This window comes from Papilio machaon, chromosome 25, assembly GCF_912999745.1.
Source record: "Papilio machaon chromosome 25, ilPapMach1.1, whole genome shotgun sequence".
NCBI classification, from domain to species: Eukaryota; Metazoa; Arthropoda; class Insecta; order Lepidoptera; family Papilionidae; genus Papilio; species Papilio machaon.
In genome coordinates this window covers 2,445,267-2,461,479 of record NC_060010.1, presented here as the reverse complement: position 1 = coordinate 2,461,479, position 16,213 = coordinate 2,445,267, and the positions used below count along the sequence as shown (strand labels likewise).

General features: G+C 46.5%; 1 protein-coding gene across 1 annotated transcript; it reads right to left on the bottom strand.

Annotated features, from left to right (window-relative positions):
* Positions 1-12,542: 12,542 nt before the first annotated feature.
* Positions 12,543-14,762, bottom strand: LOC106708890. Its single transcript, XM_014500482.2, has one exon. It carries the CDS (start codon positions 14,760-14,762, stop codon positions 12,543-12,545), a length of 2,220 nt encoding a protein of 739 aa, XP_014355968.2.
* Between the last annotated feature and the right edge of the window lie 1,451 nt (positions 14,763-16,213).

Genomic DNA, 16,213 nt, shown 5'->3' with positions numbered 1-16,213 from the left:
TGACTCAGTTCATGAAATAGTTTTTTTTTACTTTTTTTTGTGTTTATGTAAATTAAAACATCCTTATATTTGTAAGTTTTTAAAACCTAAAAGTTGTAAAAATATTTTTTCCATGGAAAATGAGGATTGGTTTTAAATCTTTTAACCTTTATCCTTCGATCGGATTAATTTTAAGCAAATTAATGTTCAAATTAAAATCTTTTCGTTCAGCAAAAATGGATCGAGATCAAATATCGGGTTCGTTCGTATAACTTTTGATAATATGATATCTATTATCTTTCTACGATTACGAAATATAATATATTAACAGATATGTTTCAAACCTAGCCAGTGGACATTTTGGTACCTTAGATTTTTAAGAGACAGGACTTGTCAAGCGCACGCATTCCCCTCTGTCAAATAAAAAAGAACGATAACTTCGAAACTTGCTTGCTTGTTTGTTCCTTTTAAAAGACGCCTGACTTCACTCCGCTCGAAAAGTGGTAGAATTTATTCTGTACTCTTTCAATTTCTCTATAGCCAATGTTTGGTACGTACAGAAAAATCCAATGAAGGCTTTAATTACGTAAACTACACTAATTAATTTCCTTTTTAACGAGGTAATTTGTTCGACCAATTAATAACCTTGTCGATATTAAATTATGAGTTTAAATGTACTGAATTAAAATTGCAATCATCATGAAAATGTTTAAAATCATTTGAAATGACGTTTAATAACAGATTACTGTATAATTTCTTTGATACAAGTAATGCGGCAAAAGCAATAATGTTTAGGTTTATGTTAGTTTTAGGTTAGTTATGTTTAATTAATCATAGATTTAATTTTATTAAAATAGTCAATTATTACCGAAATATCTTTCCAAAAAATATTATTTTAAGATGCGGATTATGGTGGTATAGTTATTTACACGTGCTAACCTATTAATTTAATATTTTATAACCACTTATTAGATTTCGAATCAAAAAGGACGAATTTAACCTCCTTTTTGAAGTCAGTTATAAAGAGAAAATTTATGTTGTATTATATTTTGTTACAGGTATTACGTTTGTATATACGTATGCGGTTAATTCAGCATGTATCGGTCGAAACGGTTGTGGACCAGTTTCAACTTCAACCACAAAGGATTTGTTCTCAAAAATTGGGGTACGAGAAACAATTTTAGGGCGGTTAGTATACAATTTTGTAAATAAGTTTTTCATAAATTAATTTCAAGTTTTTTCTGGTTTCCGTGAATTCTTCCACTATATTTTTCCTTAAACTTGTGAACCATCGAATTTCGATGCTGATCGAAGCCATAACCCCCGCCGGGTGTTCCGGGGACTTGAGGGGGTCTAATTGAACGGCTTTGAGAACCACTCGCGACTACAGTGTGTCTGTGGTTTATTGAAGCCGCTATAATTGACGCTGGTAGTACGCCGTCTGCTTGAAGCATTCCGTATACGGCAGTCCCAAGACCGGACTTTAAAGACCTTATTTTTAATAAATAACACTGTTTCAGGTTCTTACCGCCAACAAACAATCCTTTGTTCGAGAATTGTAAATGCTCCGGCGTTTACAATCCCGTTTGCGGAACAAATAATCAGTCATATTACAACCCTTGCTATTTGACGTGCGGTCTAACTAATGTATCTGTAGAAATCAAACATTTCGGAAAATGTTTGCCATTCTAAATTTAAATTTTTTGATATATTAATACAGATGTTTCTTTGTTTTAATTTAGATTTACATCTATTTTCGTTTTTAATAAATATTTTAAGATGCAAATAATAAAATAGAATGCAGAAAAAAATACATTTTATAAATTAATTTAAATAATTGTTAATTTTATAATGCAATATATAAATAATTTAAGTGCCGGCTAAAGCTGGCTACACACGTTTAGTTTTAACAGTACAGTTAAAACTTACGTGTGTAGGCAAAACAAAGAACTGTACAGTTTAACTGACAGTTCAAATTTTGCCTACACACGTACAACTTAACAGAACAGTCCGACTATAGAGTAAAAAATGTGCAGGTAAAAATAAGTCGTCTGTAGTTGGCTTTAAATAAATGAAATGTTATAAATAAAAGATTTACTAATTATTTCATTTTATGCAAATGCTTATTTTGATTTTTAAGTTACGAATTAATTTTTAAACCAGTAATATCTTCAGTAATAAAGACATATGAATTTTATTCATATGTTCAAAATATCAGGCCATATTTGAGTCTTATTGAACTAAATTAAATAATATAACTTTGGTAACAAGATGGGTTAAGTGAAATTCGTTACAGAGAGCTATGCGCCAAAAGGTAAAGGGTTAAAACCTTTGCAATTCTATATTAGGTTCTATTAAAAGGTAACCCTAGTCGTCGTCCCTTCGTTAATATCAAGTATAACGATTTCTGAGAACCCTTATTTCAAATACCTACTTCACGTATTGAAATATTTTTATAAATAAAATATTTAAATAAGCCAAGATGAAATATATTTATTCAACCGATTTTATAATCAATTTTTTTACCTTCGCGACTTTATTACCTTCATTATCTCTTATACCACCTCATGTACCAGTGTAGGTCTACGAAGATATGGATGAATTACTTGGAAGGTGACAATATGAAGAAGGGATGATGATGAAGCATTGACGGAAGATAGATTGATATAGAGTATGGAAAATAGTGCATCGACCCTATGTGAGTTAAAGACGAAGTTTTAGAGATTAGCAAAGAAACTATCCAACATAATTTGAATATTAGATAGTTTAAATGCCATCAAATACAAAGTATGCAAGGTATTATAACAGTTAAACTAAGGTTTGTAATTTCATTCAAAATGAATTTAATTTTGCATTGAAAATTGCCAAGTCTGCCGGATAGCTCAGATTTATGCAAGCGTATTTTAAGTAGTTGCATTCTAAGACCTCTTTTCCAATTACAGAATAACCGCGCAATTGACATCAACTTCAATTCTATAGAACTTGTTACCGCCCCAGTGGAGATGGTACTTACTTTGCTTGTAAATGTGCATGGAAGCAATATAATGTATGTGGACGTCAAACAAAGGAATAAAGTGTGAAAATTTTGTGTGAAAGAAAATATGTGTAAGAAAGTACTGAGTTCAGAAATTACGGCTGATAGATTAGTATTAGTACGGAAGATTAATACACACTATGCTGAACTGAAGTAGGATTAAGGGAAGAAAGAGAACATAGCGCGCCGTCATAGTCGCGCGGATAATCGCGCTGGTGGAAATAGACTCTTAATAGTTAGTTAGTTATATTCTAATGAGTTCGCCCAGTTCTCTTGTCGAGAAACTCTTTGAAATTATTCCCCTAGGTAACTGTTTTTCTAATCTACCGAACTTTGTGGGGAACCCAAACATTAATTCTGTAACTTTTTGATTCGTCCACAGTTAAAAAAGAAATCGTTATTCGTAATTTTTAATTTGGTAATAAGGCTATCACTATCGCAATTACGAAATAAACCTTTAATTTGTTTCGTTAACCATTTTAACTTTTTTGTAAGCTTTATTAAATATTAAGGTCAAAATAGGTTCATTAGTTTAGACATATTATTTACCTACCCATAGCAAATCATGCTTAAAAAATACCAAAATTTTAATTACATTTAATTTTAGATAGTTTATAGGTACAGCTGTTGTAGAAATCATAAACTGATAATGCTTACGATTTGATGACGGAACAGAAATTGATAGGGTTTTGTTTTATGTGGATAAACCATAAAGGTATTTTAGATTTGCACGGATATTGTCGTATGACACGCGATATTGTCCTACTTTGATTACACAATCTAATGCAGTGAATGCTAATCTTGATATGAAATTATAATTGAAATAAAATTGTTATGTTGAATGCAATGTTATTTATTTCTATAAAAAGCAATTTATTTTTTATCTTAAGGAGGCAAGCGGCTACCTGAATTCGTCGAAATAACAAAGTGACCGCTGCCGTAGACATCTGTAATTGTTCATGCGTTCCCTATCTATGTTCAAGCGTTGCGTATAAGGAAAGGGTTGGAAGGGAACGTGGACTAAAATTCAGCTTCCTGTACGCACACACGTCAGACGAAACGTGTAATTGCTTCCACTTCACGCCTGTCTTCTGTATGGTCGTGGTATTTCACCGGTAATTCCGGCTCATTCGTACACCGAAAAAATATTGCTGTTGAGGCCTCTACTACTGTTAATGTAAACTAGATACATAAGCTATGCTTTAAAATATGTAACAGGGTATCATTGTGAGAGTCTAGCCGTACGATTACATGAACCCAAATCGTGTCTCGTCATATCTAATAAATTCTAAACCAGGGATGACGAACCTTTTACACATAAACGTACCATTTTCTCTAAAAAAATGTTTAACAAAGTCATAGACGTCTTATCAAAAAATTTTGACTTTATGAATATTATGAACATTCCATAGCGTAGGGATTACTCACGTTCGTTCGTATAATACCTACCTCGCCTTTTTCTCGTAGTGAATAACTAATGAATTGTGTGACCAAATAAAAAAAAATATGTCATGCTTATTGTTATCCCTTTCGTTCTCTCTGACAACACAGACTAAAATATTTATTAACGTCACGGCAGCGAGATTCTACGGTAAGTGAGCATCTTCATCAGAGTAGCAATAATTCGCTTAATGAGTTCCATTAAGATGTCTCAGCAGAATATCGTTCGCATTTCGATAGTTCTAGTGCTGTGTATAACTCCTTTAATAATGAATGTAGATGAGTGTAGTGTTTTTTTTTGTTATTCCTTCTAATATGAGTATGGTCAGGATCATTCATCTGGTCCTACAATTTCGCCGGGTTTTTTCTTTGTCATTATTTCTTTGTTAGTTCTGTGATGAATTGTGTCGTATTATTTTTTGTGTTTCTTTTATTGTGGTTATTAAGGAAAAACCTAAACGGAGATTTCAAGAAAGTTTTTCTCACTTTACTTATTACAAATCAAACAGTTTTGTACTAGTCTATAGAGTTAAAAGATTCTTAATATTAGATATGGCGTAACTATTAAATATATTCATTTTTTAATTTTTGTAAAGAGAGTAAGCGAAATGACGATATATTTTATACAAGTGTATCAACAATGAAAGTCCACAATAAGCTGAACAGTAAATTGACTTCCATTTTCAAAAACCTTTGTGCTTAAGTTAAGATCCTAAGCATCAGCTATGTCTATATAAACGCGGCATTAGTTAAGTAATTTTGAGGGTTTAATGGAAGTCTTGAAAGCGGTCGTTAGATTAATATCTTAATCTCCACAACAAAAGGTACTCGTTAAATTCTGTCTCTGAATGAAATCTCGATAAAATAGTTGTCTTGCAGATAATTTATAATTGTGAAAAGAACAGAACTATTTTAGACGTGTCACCAATGAATTGTTAAGTTAATTATTTTGTGATTACCGACTTGCAATTCAAAAGTACTCTCAGTAGTTTATCATCTTGATATAATTAAAAAAAGAAGATCTTCAAGACGATTCAAATTAGCCCAAATTCGATGAGGTTGTATCGTTTCATTGCGAATTTCCTATGTTCAATTTTCAGCTCCATCATCAAATCTGCACCATGTCATCATTATTTTGCACTGTCACATGATTTAAAGATGTATGCAAATTTTAGAGTAAATATTTCAATTAAAAATTTAAGCGCTCTAAAGACCCATTTAATCAACAAATATTATTATTACATAAAAATATATTGGGATCTTTAACACAACAATATATTTTGTTTTAACAATTGTACTTACTCGTATGATAAACCACCAACCATTAAGCATTTCTCCGTTTTCTAAAACATTTATTTTGATCGTATATTGATAATATATAAATAGTTTTTTCCAAATACTTTTTTATATCTCTTTTGTTAGACAAAGTGCTTTCTATAAATTGACCTTAACATAAAACTTGCGCAGGTAATATTAACAAAATGTAATTTTTCCTAGAGCCGAAGCGACATGCCAATGAAAAGGGTTTTATTTATTGCCCCTTTTTCCTTTAACTTTTTTTTTTGTCGTAACTATAATATTATGTAATTTCCCTTAAATGGTTTATATTTTTTTCTAAATATCGAATGAAATTACACGTAATTTTACAAAAACAAAATAATAAAAAATAAAATAAAATAAAAATCATTTAATTCAGACCATTATAAGTCCATACATTGTTAGTAAAATAATACTTATAACTATGTTAGTAAAGTTAAGATTACAAATTAAATTAAATTAAAAGTGAAAATTAACAAAATTATTAAATAAATACAAATTAAAATTAACAAACTTAATAAAACATTTAATTCATAAATCTGCGTCGTTTCGAGGCACCAGGTACATGGGTATGTATATGTACCCAGTGTCTCAAAACAACACATTCGGGCTTATTACCTATAACCATCAGGATATTGTTAGTGCTCGCACGAACCCTACGCATCAGTGAGGCTGTCCGTTTGCGGATGACTGATGAAAAGTCATCCACGTGTGCATCCGCAAACATACCTGATGCGCTACAGTACCGCGGGAGCCCCAACAACATCCTGAAAGCATTATTATATTGCACTCGGAGAGCATTGTATGCCCGCCGCGTATATCCAACACACAGGGCACAGGTATATAAGGACTGGCAAAACGCCTTGAACAAGGTTACCTTAACCTGTGCGGTACAACGGTAGAACCTGCGGGCCAGCATATTGCAGCGAACAGCCAACGCTCTCCGTTCCCTTTCGATATCTGCATCGTCTTTAAGGTGCTCAGTTACAATATGGCCAAGGTATTTGAACTCCGTAACCCTCTTCAGTGGAACACCTCCGAGCGTTACAGGTGGCACATAATTAGGTTTTTTCTTTGCTGCCTTAAAGACGAGCAGTTCACTTTTTTAACATTATATCGGAGCCCGTGAGATTCAGCGTACCTCTCACAGATGGACAACAACCGCCGGAGAGCAGCGATCGATGGGCTCAATAGCACCATGTCGTCAGCGTAACTGATGCTGTTCACACAGTGACCATCAATCGAGCAGCCGACACGTGTACTACCGAGTGCCTCGATCAGCTCATTAATATACAGGTTGAAAAGCGCCGGTGAGGTTAAACCCCCCTGCCTCACCCCGCATTCCAACCTGTATTCCTCCGACAGTGTGTTTGACCATCTTACCTGGTTGGTCTGGTGCTCGTACCAATGGGAGAACAAGTCCACGTAAGGTCCCGGTACGCCCGACTGCCTCATCTTACCCCACAACAAGTCGTATCTGACCAGGTCGAAGGCCTTCGAAAGATCAAGAAACACTGCATAGACAGGCGTATTCCTCTCCGTGTAGTATCCTACCACATGCTTTAGCGACAGGATTGCACACTCGGTAGATAACATCGGCCTAAAACCGAACTGAGCATCACTAAATTTAAGATGATTACTCACCTGCCGCTCGAGCACTGCATCGAGTACCTTCGAAGTTATGGTTGCCAAGGAGATCGGCCGATAGTTATTACAATCCGATACGTCGCCTGTTTTATTCTTTAAAATCGGGACAACAACCGTTCTCATTAACGCCCCGGGCAGATACGAATGTCTGATACAGAAGGTATACAAGAGCGCCAGCAACCTAGGCAAATGCGGACCAGCGTGCTGAAGGTGTTCAATGCTGAGGTGGTCATGACCGGGAGACTTGCCCTTAGTCATATTCTTTATGATTTTAGTTATTTCCTTCGCTGTTATCCGGGGTGGTACTTGTAATGGTCGACTTGGGTCCGCCACCCCAGCATCAACACCCACACTTAACTGTCCAAGTGATTGTACCCTGAAATGGTTCTTGAACAGATTAGCAATCCTCACCGGCTCACACTCGCCATCAATGCTCACTGGGATACCAGCTTTAGGACTCAATTTCTTTGTTTGTTTCCAGAAACCTCGGAAGTCTTTTTGCTCATGTTTTGTAGCAAGAATATTCATTTTTATTTGTTTGTACTTGTTAAACCTTGTTTATACTTCAAATACCAGTGGTATACAACATTCAGCTCTCAGAGCTTTAGTTTGGGATGAAGCCTGAAAAATTTTTTTCTTCTTTGTCCAATAACGGCTGAACTCATTTATCCATCTTGAACTATTTTTGTTTACCTTAGATTTTTTAAATATTTCAATGAATTTCCTTCCAAATTAACCAATCTAAGGATAGGAATAGCAATCGAAAAATTTGATATATCGTTTAGAGATCGATCTATTTTTTCGTTTTGGTATAAACGTTTACAGTAATACCGATAAGTGACTGAACCGATTGGTGACCTTTGTTTTTCTTTGTCGTCTCTTGGGAGTCACAAAAAATATGCGCTAAGGAGGTCGAACTGTGAAAAAGTTTGAATAACATTGTTGTAAAGGAACCGTTAAATGTATATTAACAATTCGTTTGCAGCGATACGGAAACTTGGGACCCCTTCCGTTCTAGATTTTATTTCGTTTGACGATTTAATGCCTCTTGAATTCCGGCCTCGTTTGAAGTGAAAGAAGAATTTAGTTACAAATGAGCCGAAAGCATTGAATTTTGTCTTTTTCTTCGGCAAATTAAGAGAACATTATGATTCCGAATTTCGAATGTATACTTTCTTTTTTTTTCTAGATTATTTCCCTCTCCATATTTCACTCTATTGGGGTCAGACCACCAGGTTTTAAGCACTTGACTTGTAATCTCCAGATCCTGGATTCGAATGCCGCCGGGTGGTAACGTTTCGATTTTCGATTTTTCTAATATATAAAATTCTCGTGTCACAGTTTTCGTTCCCGTACTCCTCCGAAACGTCCTGACCGATTCTCATGAAATTTTGTGAGCATATTCTGTAGGTCTGAGGATCGGCCAACATCTATTTTTCATTTTTTTTTAACTGCGCGCGGACGGAGTCGCGGGCGACAGCTAGTATATGTATATTTATCCGACGTTCTTACACTGAAAGAAAACATGCTGCAAACTGCACATATCTGAAAACAAATTCAGAGATACGTGTAAAGTCAACCAACCCGCACTAGGCCAGCGTAGTTGACTATGGCCTAGTCACTCCTTTTTTTTTTTTTTTTTTTTTATGAGGGGAAATGCAGTTACGCACCCCTGCGCCAGGAAGTGCAATGGCGCAGGGAGTGTGGGACTCGCCTAAAGACGTTCGGCCATACCCACTAAAACCCCTCGGGCCCTCCACGTCGCCTTGCGGCTGGGACACGGGAACACTCGCGCAATCTTCCGCGACCCAGCCGGCGACCGTCCGCTACCGCAGACACACTTCCTCACGGGGGCAGGGAGTACCCCCCACAACGCGCGTCATAAGGCGCACCCATAACGCCGGGAGCGCCTGGCACCTAAAAAGGTATGCGGCGGACGATGGGGCAATGGGCCGTCCATCGCCCGGAGCTCTCCGCTAAGGAGGTAGACGGCGGGTGTGCGCCTGCCGCCTGCGTCCATCGCGACGTCGGCGAAGAGGGTCCGCGGCTGCGTCCTCCTCTCGCCGTCGTTCTGCCGCCTCCTTCAGCGCCATCACCTCCTCGCAAAAGGAGGCGACAGCGTTCCAGGAACTCTCACTACCCACCATCGCGTTGACGACAGCGGGCAGCGAGAGGTCCCTCCCTATTTCTGCCGCGAGTGCGGCGCGCTGGTCCGACCAGTGCCCACAGAACTCCAGCGTGTGCTGGGCCGTGTCCTCAGCATGGCCACACTCGTGGCACCTCGCACTGGGCTCTCGCCGCGCAATCCGGCACAGATACGCCCCGAAACAACCGTGCCCCGAGAGTACCTGCACCAGACGGAACGTGAGAGCCCCGTGCTTCCGACCCATCCAGAGCTCGAGGACGGGCCGGATCGCCTCAATTGTGCGTTGGCCTACAGACGCCGTGAGCAGCCGCTCCCGCCAGACAGCAATGAGCTGCGCCTCCGCCGCCCGCCGCCACGCACCCTCCTCGACCGCGGAAGGAGGCTCTCCCCGGGATCGGGCTTCCGCCCTCCGCCAGTAGGCGCCGGAGAGCACCTCCGCGACGAGGTCCCATGGCGGCGTCCCCGCCAACACACAGGCCGCGTCGCACGACACTGTGCGATATCCACGGGTCACTCTAATCGCCATGACCCTTTGCGGCTTGCGCAGCAGGGCCCGAGTCCGGGCGGTCAGAGTGTCTGCCCAGATGGGCGCACCGTACAGCGCCATGGATCGCACGACGCCTGTGTACAGGCGACGACACCGCGAGCCCGGGCCGCCAAGGTTCGGCAGGAGCCGGCTAAGGCCGCCGGCCGCCCCCAGGAGCTTCGGTACCAGTCGCCGGAAGTGCTCTTCAAATTTCCATCGGCTGTCAAGGACGAGTCCAAGGTACTTCATCGTACCTCCGACGCCGATGAAAGTCCCGCCCACCATAATCGCGGACTGGGTCGGAGGTGCTCGTCGAGGCCCGTAAAAATACATGGCCTCAGACTTGTGCAATGCAACCTCCAAACCCAGACGGCGGATTCTGGACACCATAATGGCCAAGCCAGCCGTAGCCCTGCATCGGGCCTCCCTGTGAGTGCTGCCCCGCGCCGTCACCAAGGTGTCGTCTGCGTAACACACGACTTCAACGCCACCCGGGAGGGGCAGGCGCAGCACCCAGTCGTACCCGATGTTCCATAGGAGCGGCCCGAGAACCGACCCCTGCGGAACACCACAAGACGTTGCCCGCTGCGACCAGCCGACGCTGGTTGGGTACGCGACCGAGCGTTCGGAGAGGTAGGCCGCGACGATCCTCCGAAGGTACGGCGGGAAACCATGGTATCCCAGTGCCTCCCTGATGGTTTCCCAGGGCAAGGTGTTGAAGGCGTTGGAGATGTCCAAAGACACCACCAACAGCACTTCGCCCCGGGACTCCGCATCTTCCGCAAGGTCCCTCACCCGCGCTATGGCGTCCAGGGTGGACCTGCCAGTGCGGAAGCCGAACTGGTTGGCGCTGAGATTCGGCCCCACACTCTCCAGGTGCTGGACGAGACGAGCGGCAATCACCCGCTCAAAGAGCTTGCTGATCTCGTCCAGCAGAACTATCGGTCGGTACGCCGACGGCTCAAGGGCCGGACGGCCGTCCTTTTTGAGAAGGACCAGTTTCCCCCTCTTCCACTCACTCGGGAACTGGCCCCGCTCCAAACAGGCCTGGAATAATGCCCGTATCCACGGGCCGAGCGGCTCCAGCGCTAGGACCCAGGCGCGGCCGGGCACACCGTCGGGGCCGGGAGCAGTGTTTTTGGCGCGCATGCGCAACACCGCCGCCCTCAGCTCATCCTCCGTTACCGGCGGTGCTCCTGGATCTCCTCCCTCCCCAGTGGAATCAGCCATTTCAGGCGCCTTGAAACCGGCAGTTGCCGGCGGGAACAGGCCGGCGACCACCGCGTCGACGTCATGTGGCTGAAGACTCTGGGTGATGGGAGGGGCCCTAGACCGGAGCTTTCGCCGCACGGCCTTGTAGGGCCTCCCGAATGGATCACTATCCAGAGCCCTCAGCATCTCATCGTCCGCCTGGTCCTTCGCCGCGCCGATAGCCACCCGAAGGGCCTTGACCGCACTCCTGTAGAGGGAGTAGAGCCGCTCTTCCTCCATAGCGTCCCGGCGCCTCCGCCGACGGCAGCGGGTATACCGGCGTCTCGCCGCCACGCAAGTACTGCGCAGCAGCGTGAGCTCGGCTGTCCACCAGTATACCGGCCGTCTGGAGGGGACGGATCGGACCCTGGGCATAGCCCCGTCACAAACCCGCGCCATGGCCGCACCCAATCGCGCCGCTTCTTCACCGACCTCGTCGACGCGCTCCCGGGGCGCAGAAAACCACGCCTCGACGAGAGCGGCCTCGACCAAAAAGTCCCGGTCCATCCGTGACAAAGACCACCGTGGACCCTCCCCGCTCAGGGGCCGATCTGGGCCACTCAGGTTGGACGGGGACGCGGATATGCCGAACCTCACGTAACGGTGGTCCGAAAGCGTCTCCACGTCCTCGACCACGTGCCAGCCACAAACACGGCGTGCCAGGACGGCATCGGCGAAGGCGATATCAACAATGGAGCCGCCTTGACGCCGCACGCACGTGTTGACCGACCCCCGGTTGAGGACCATGAGTCCGGTCTCCGCCGCCCAATGTTCCAACTCCCGGCCCCGCGGATCCGTCGTCGGGCATCCCCAAGCCGAGGATTTGGCGTTGAGGTCCCCCGCGACGAGCACTCTGGATCGACTTCTGCCTATCAGGACGCCGATCTCAGAGATAAATGCCTCGAAGTCGGCGAGACTCCGATTCGGCGAGAAGTACACCCCGACCACCAAGATGTCGCCGACGAGGGCCGCCACGTATCCCTGACCTCGGACTACGTCCGCGAAGGCCGGAGAGCCTGTGACAGACCGGGACGTTAAGGCCACCAGCCCGTCTGTGTCCCCCACCCAATCGTCCCCAGACGGGACCCGGTAGGGCTCGGCCACCACCGCCACATGTATCCTCCACTCCGCCATGCTCTGGAACAGAAGGTCCTGAGCTCTGGCGGAGTGATTGATATTGGCCTGGAGGAGGTTGAGGGCCATTATTCGACGACCATAGCTACCTCCTCAGCCCCCGGCGCCGCTGCCTGTTGGGATGAGGTCGAGGACTGACCGGCCGTCGGGCTCGGACCTTCCTCTCCTCCCTTCTTTTTCCTCCTCCCATTGGATGGGGGGATGCACGCCTTGCTCCCGACATGGTGCTCCGCAGGGGCGCCAGCCGCGGCGCAGACGACGCAGTGAAGCGCGGCCGTGCATCCGCGGGCCTTGTGACCTGGTTGACCGCACCGGAAACAGAGCCCGGAGCGGTCAACTCCCTCTTGGCACTGGCAAGATATGTGCCCTGGAACCAGGCACCTGAAGCACCTGATGGGGCGGGCATCTAGCAACCTGGCCTGGGCGGACACCCAACCCACCAGTAGGCGGCCAACGGTCGCAATCTTCTTTGCAGCCGCGACGGGACACTGGACCACGACTGATCCCAGTCCGTCGCGGCCGGTCGACATTGCGCCGGCCCGTAGCTGCTCGGCGGGGCACCCTCCCGCTGCAGCAATGGCGGCAACCACCTCGGCACTGGTGGTGGCGTCGTCCAAGCCTGCCACCCGTAGGGCCACGGACTTAATAGGCCGGGAGACGCGGACGACACCACCATCCAGGACCTCCCGGAGCCTTTGGGCCAGGGAGTCCGCCTTCTCGCCGCTAGAGGCGCCCGGGAACTCGAAGACACGTCCCCCATTGGCAGCCTTCCGAAGGCGAACGCCCTGGGCTCCGAACTCGGCTGGGTTTATTTTCTCCTTCGCCGAGGCAATGACGCTGGCGTAGGTGGCACCCTGCTCCGCAGCGCCCGGCTGCAGCGTAATAACAACTGCCGACGACCGAGGCACATGCAGCTTTGCAGCACCACTCTTCACCTGAGGCCGCCTTTTAGGGCCCACCTTTGTCCACTCGCCAACCGTGGGCTGCGACGGCTGCTGCCCGGGTGGTGGGTCTTTCTTCTTCTTCTTCTTCCTTTTTCTCCTCCTCTTTCTTTTCTCTTTTTCCCCGCTAGCGGGTAAGGAGGTCTGGGCAGGACCCGACGGGCGCTGGTGTGGCGCCGATGGGGCTTTCCTTTGAGTGCCGCTGGGGCCAGGTTGAGCCGCCACTTTGGGTGCCGTCTGTTGCCGCGCAAGTTTGTCGGCGTATGTGCTCCCGTCCTTCCTCGTATCGGCCGCGAGAGGCGGCCGCAGGTTCTTCTCCGGGAGAAGTCTGTCCTCCAGCGAGGCCAGGCGGGCGTTCATCATCCCCCCGACCTGAACCATCACTGCACGACAGATCTCCTCCACGGAGAGCGTCTCGCTCGGTGTTTGTGTTTGTGGGGGCCGTGATGCGGGGGCGGCCTCCATTGTCACATCAGGGTCGGAATGGCCAGCGGAACCCCGTGTCCGCAGGTCCTCCTTGATGGCAGCAAGCTCCTTACGGAGTGCGTCCATCTCGGCGCGCAGGCGGGCATTGTCTGCCTGCAGCTGCTGTGTCTCTTCCGTTTGTGTGCGAGCCCCGAGGACTTCCACAGCTTCCTTGATGGATGCCGCAGCGTCCTTCAAGGCCCGCACAAAGGTACCCTTTAGGTTGGAGGACTTGGTTGCCACCTTCATTATAATCTCCAGGTCCTCCTGCACCTGCTCATGAAGCTGAGCGGCGCATCTCTCTCCCGTTCCTTCCGCAGGTCGAGAAAACAGCGCAGACCTTGTCTCGCGCCGGAAACGAGCGATCTTAGCTTCCTTCTCGAGGTCTTCCTCCTTATTCTTGGCCCGAGCTTTGGCCGCAGCCCTCTTTTCTTGCTGGCGCCACCTTGCCATCGCTAGGGACACCGCCCGATCTTCGTCCTCGGATCCCTCGCTGAGGCGGGGCCGCTTCGCGCCGAACATCGCTGCGGCCGCCTCCGAAATCTGGGACCTCTCGGAAACGACGATGTGGCTGCAATCGGAATCCGACGCTGCCCTACCATCGCACTCCATGGTGTCATCATTGGTCTGACCTGGGGCCGCCTCACGGCACTCTGCAGGTCTCCCGTTCCCAACACCAACCTCTTTTTCCTTCCTTAAAACCAAATCGTATGCTTCAGAATCCAAATTTCTCGCCAAGGTCGTTTTTTGGGTGACAGTAAGGCAGCCCTTGCCCCCCCCAGAATACGAGGGGCAGCCTGCAGCCGTAGCCACAGGGAGGGATTCTCCCTCAGCCGAACTGAGGGTACCCTCCTGGGGTAGTTTCTTTTTTCGAGATGCCATTACATAGTTGTCCAGTGTTATCGGACACCGGAAACCGCCTTTCGATACAGGGTGAGGTCCCTGACCACGATGCGCGGCCTAGAAGGCCACCATCCCACGACCGAAGTCCTCTGCAGTTAAATGTGCTGCCGCACACCGACGTATTTGCCCGACAGGATGGCCGAGTTGACCACACCTGCCGCGCCGAGGGCCTTGAAGGCCCCCCATCCCACGACCCCTAAGGATCCACTGGTGTTTTCCGCGGGCCTGTCCGGTATGGGAGGCCCTGTCCGGCATAGCCCCGCGGAAAAACACCCCACACGCCGCACGGCAGCACCTCGGTGCTCGCCGTACCCAGCACCGCCCAATGAGCGTGCTTGAGCCCCATCCTTCATCCTGTGATGATCACAGGAGGTGGAGGGGCTCCTCCTCCTCCGGGGATTTTTTATAGAGGTTCCCTTCCTCGCGGCCCAACGCTCAGTGCGCAAGGCCCCCGGTCCGCTCAGTGCGGATTACGGTTTGCTTGGCGTCCACCAATCATGAAGACCAGCGGACGGCCAAGTGTGGTGTTGCCACCGGGTAATTTTTTAGAGAGGTTTTCTTCCTCGCAGCCCCACGCTCAGTGCGCAGGGCCCCCGGTTCCGCTCAGTGTGGATTACGGGTTGTCCGACGGTGGCCGAAGCCATCGCCCACCGGCCAAAGACCGGCAGGCCCGCCGCACGGGTGGTCGCCACCCAAACTGTCCCAGAACCAGAACAGTCCGAGCAACAACCCATCGGGATAGCGCATCGCTGCGCTCCACCCGTCTAGTGTTTGGTTCACGGGGCTTTCGCCCTACCCCGACAAAAATGCCGGGGCGTTCCCCTATCCACCACCCGGGGACGCGCCACGTCGGAGTTCACCTCTCCGCCCACTCGGACAACCGAGCAGGTCCGTGGTGGCCTAGTCACTCCTAACTTAGGGTAGGCGCCGAGACCCTCAGTGGGGACGTGAGAGCTGATGACATATAAAAATATATCAATCAAATAATATATTAATAAAAGATCTTAGGTAATGACATGAAATCGTTTAATAAACTCGTTTCTATAAAATGGTGTAGCAACGATAAAAGCAAAAGCGCTATTAATGTGCAATTAGCGTTGCGGTTACCTCGAGAACATAGTTCTCTCTGCCGCGCCCTCTAGTGAACAGCAATTATCAAGTTAAACCGAAGCACTTGTTAGGATAATGAAGTGTGGTTGATAGGATTATCTTACCTCATCTTTTGTAATATTAAGGCAGTTCTTTATGACAACTAACTATAAAATTCTATTATCGTAACCATTTGTATTGATTTATTGTTGTGACTAATTTTATTTTTCTATAAAAGTGTTTGTAAACAATGAAAACCCACAGTGATTTTTTTAATTAAAAAAAAATACGTTATTAACTAATATAGAAAACGGCTAGAACAGTCACGTACAAACTGATAT

What these genes read in the sequence shown, in the direction of transcription:
- LOC106708890 (XM_014500482.2), bottom strand. Translation starts at nt 14,762, where the DNA reads ATGGCATCTCGAAAAAAGAAACTACCCCAGGAGGGTACCCTCAGTTCG.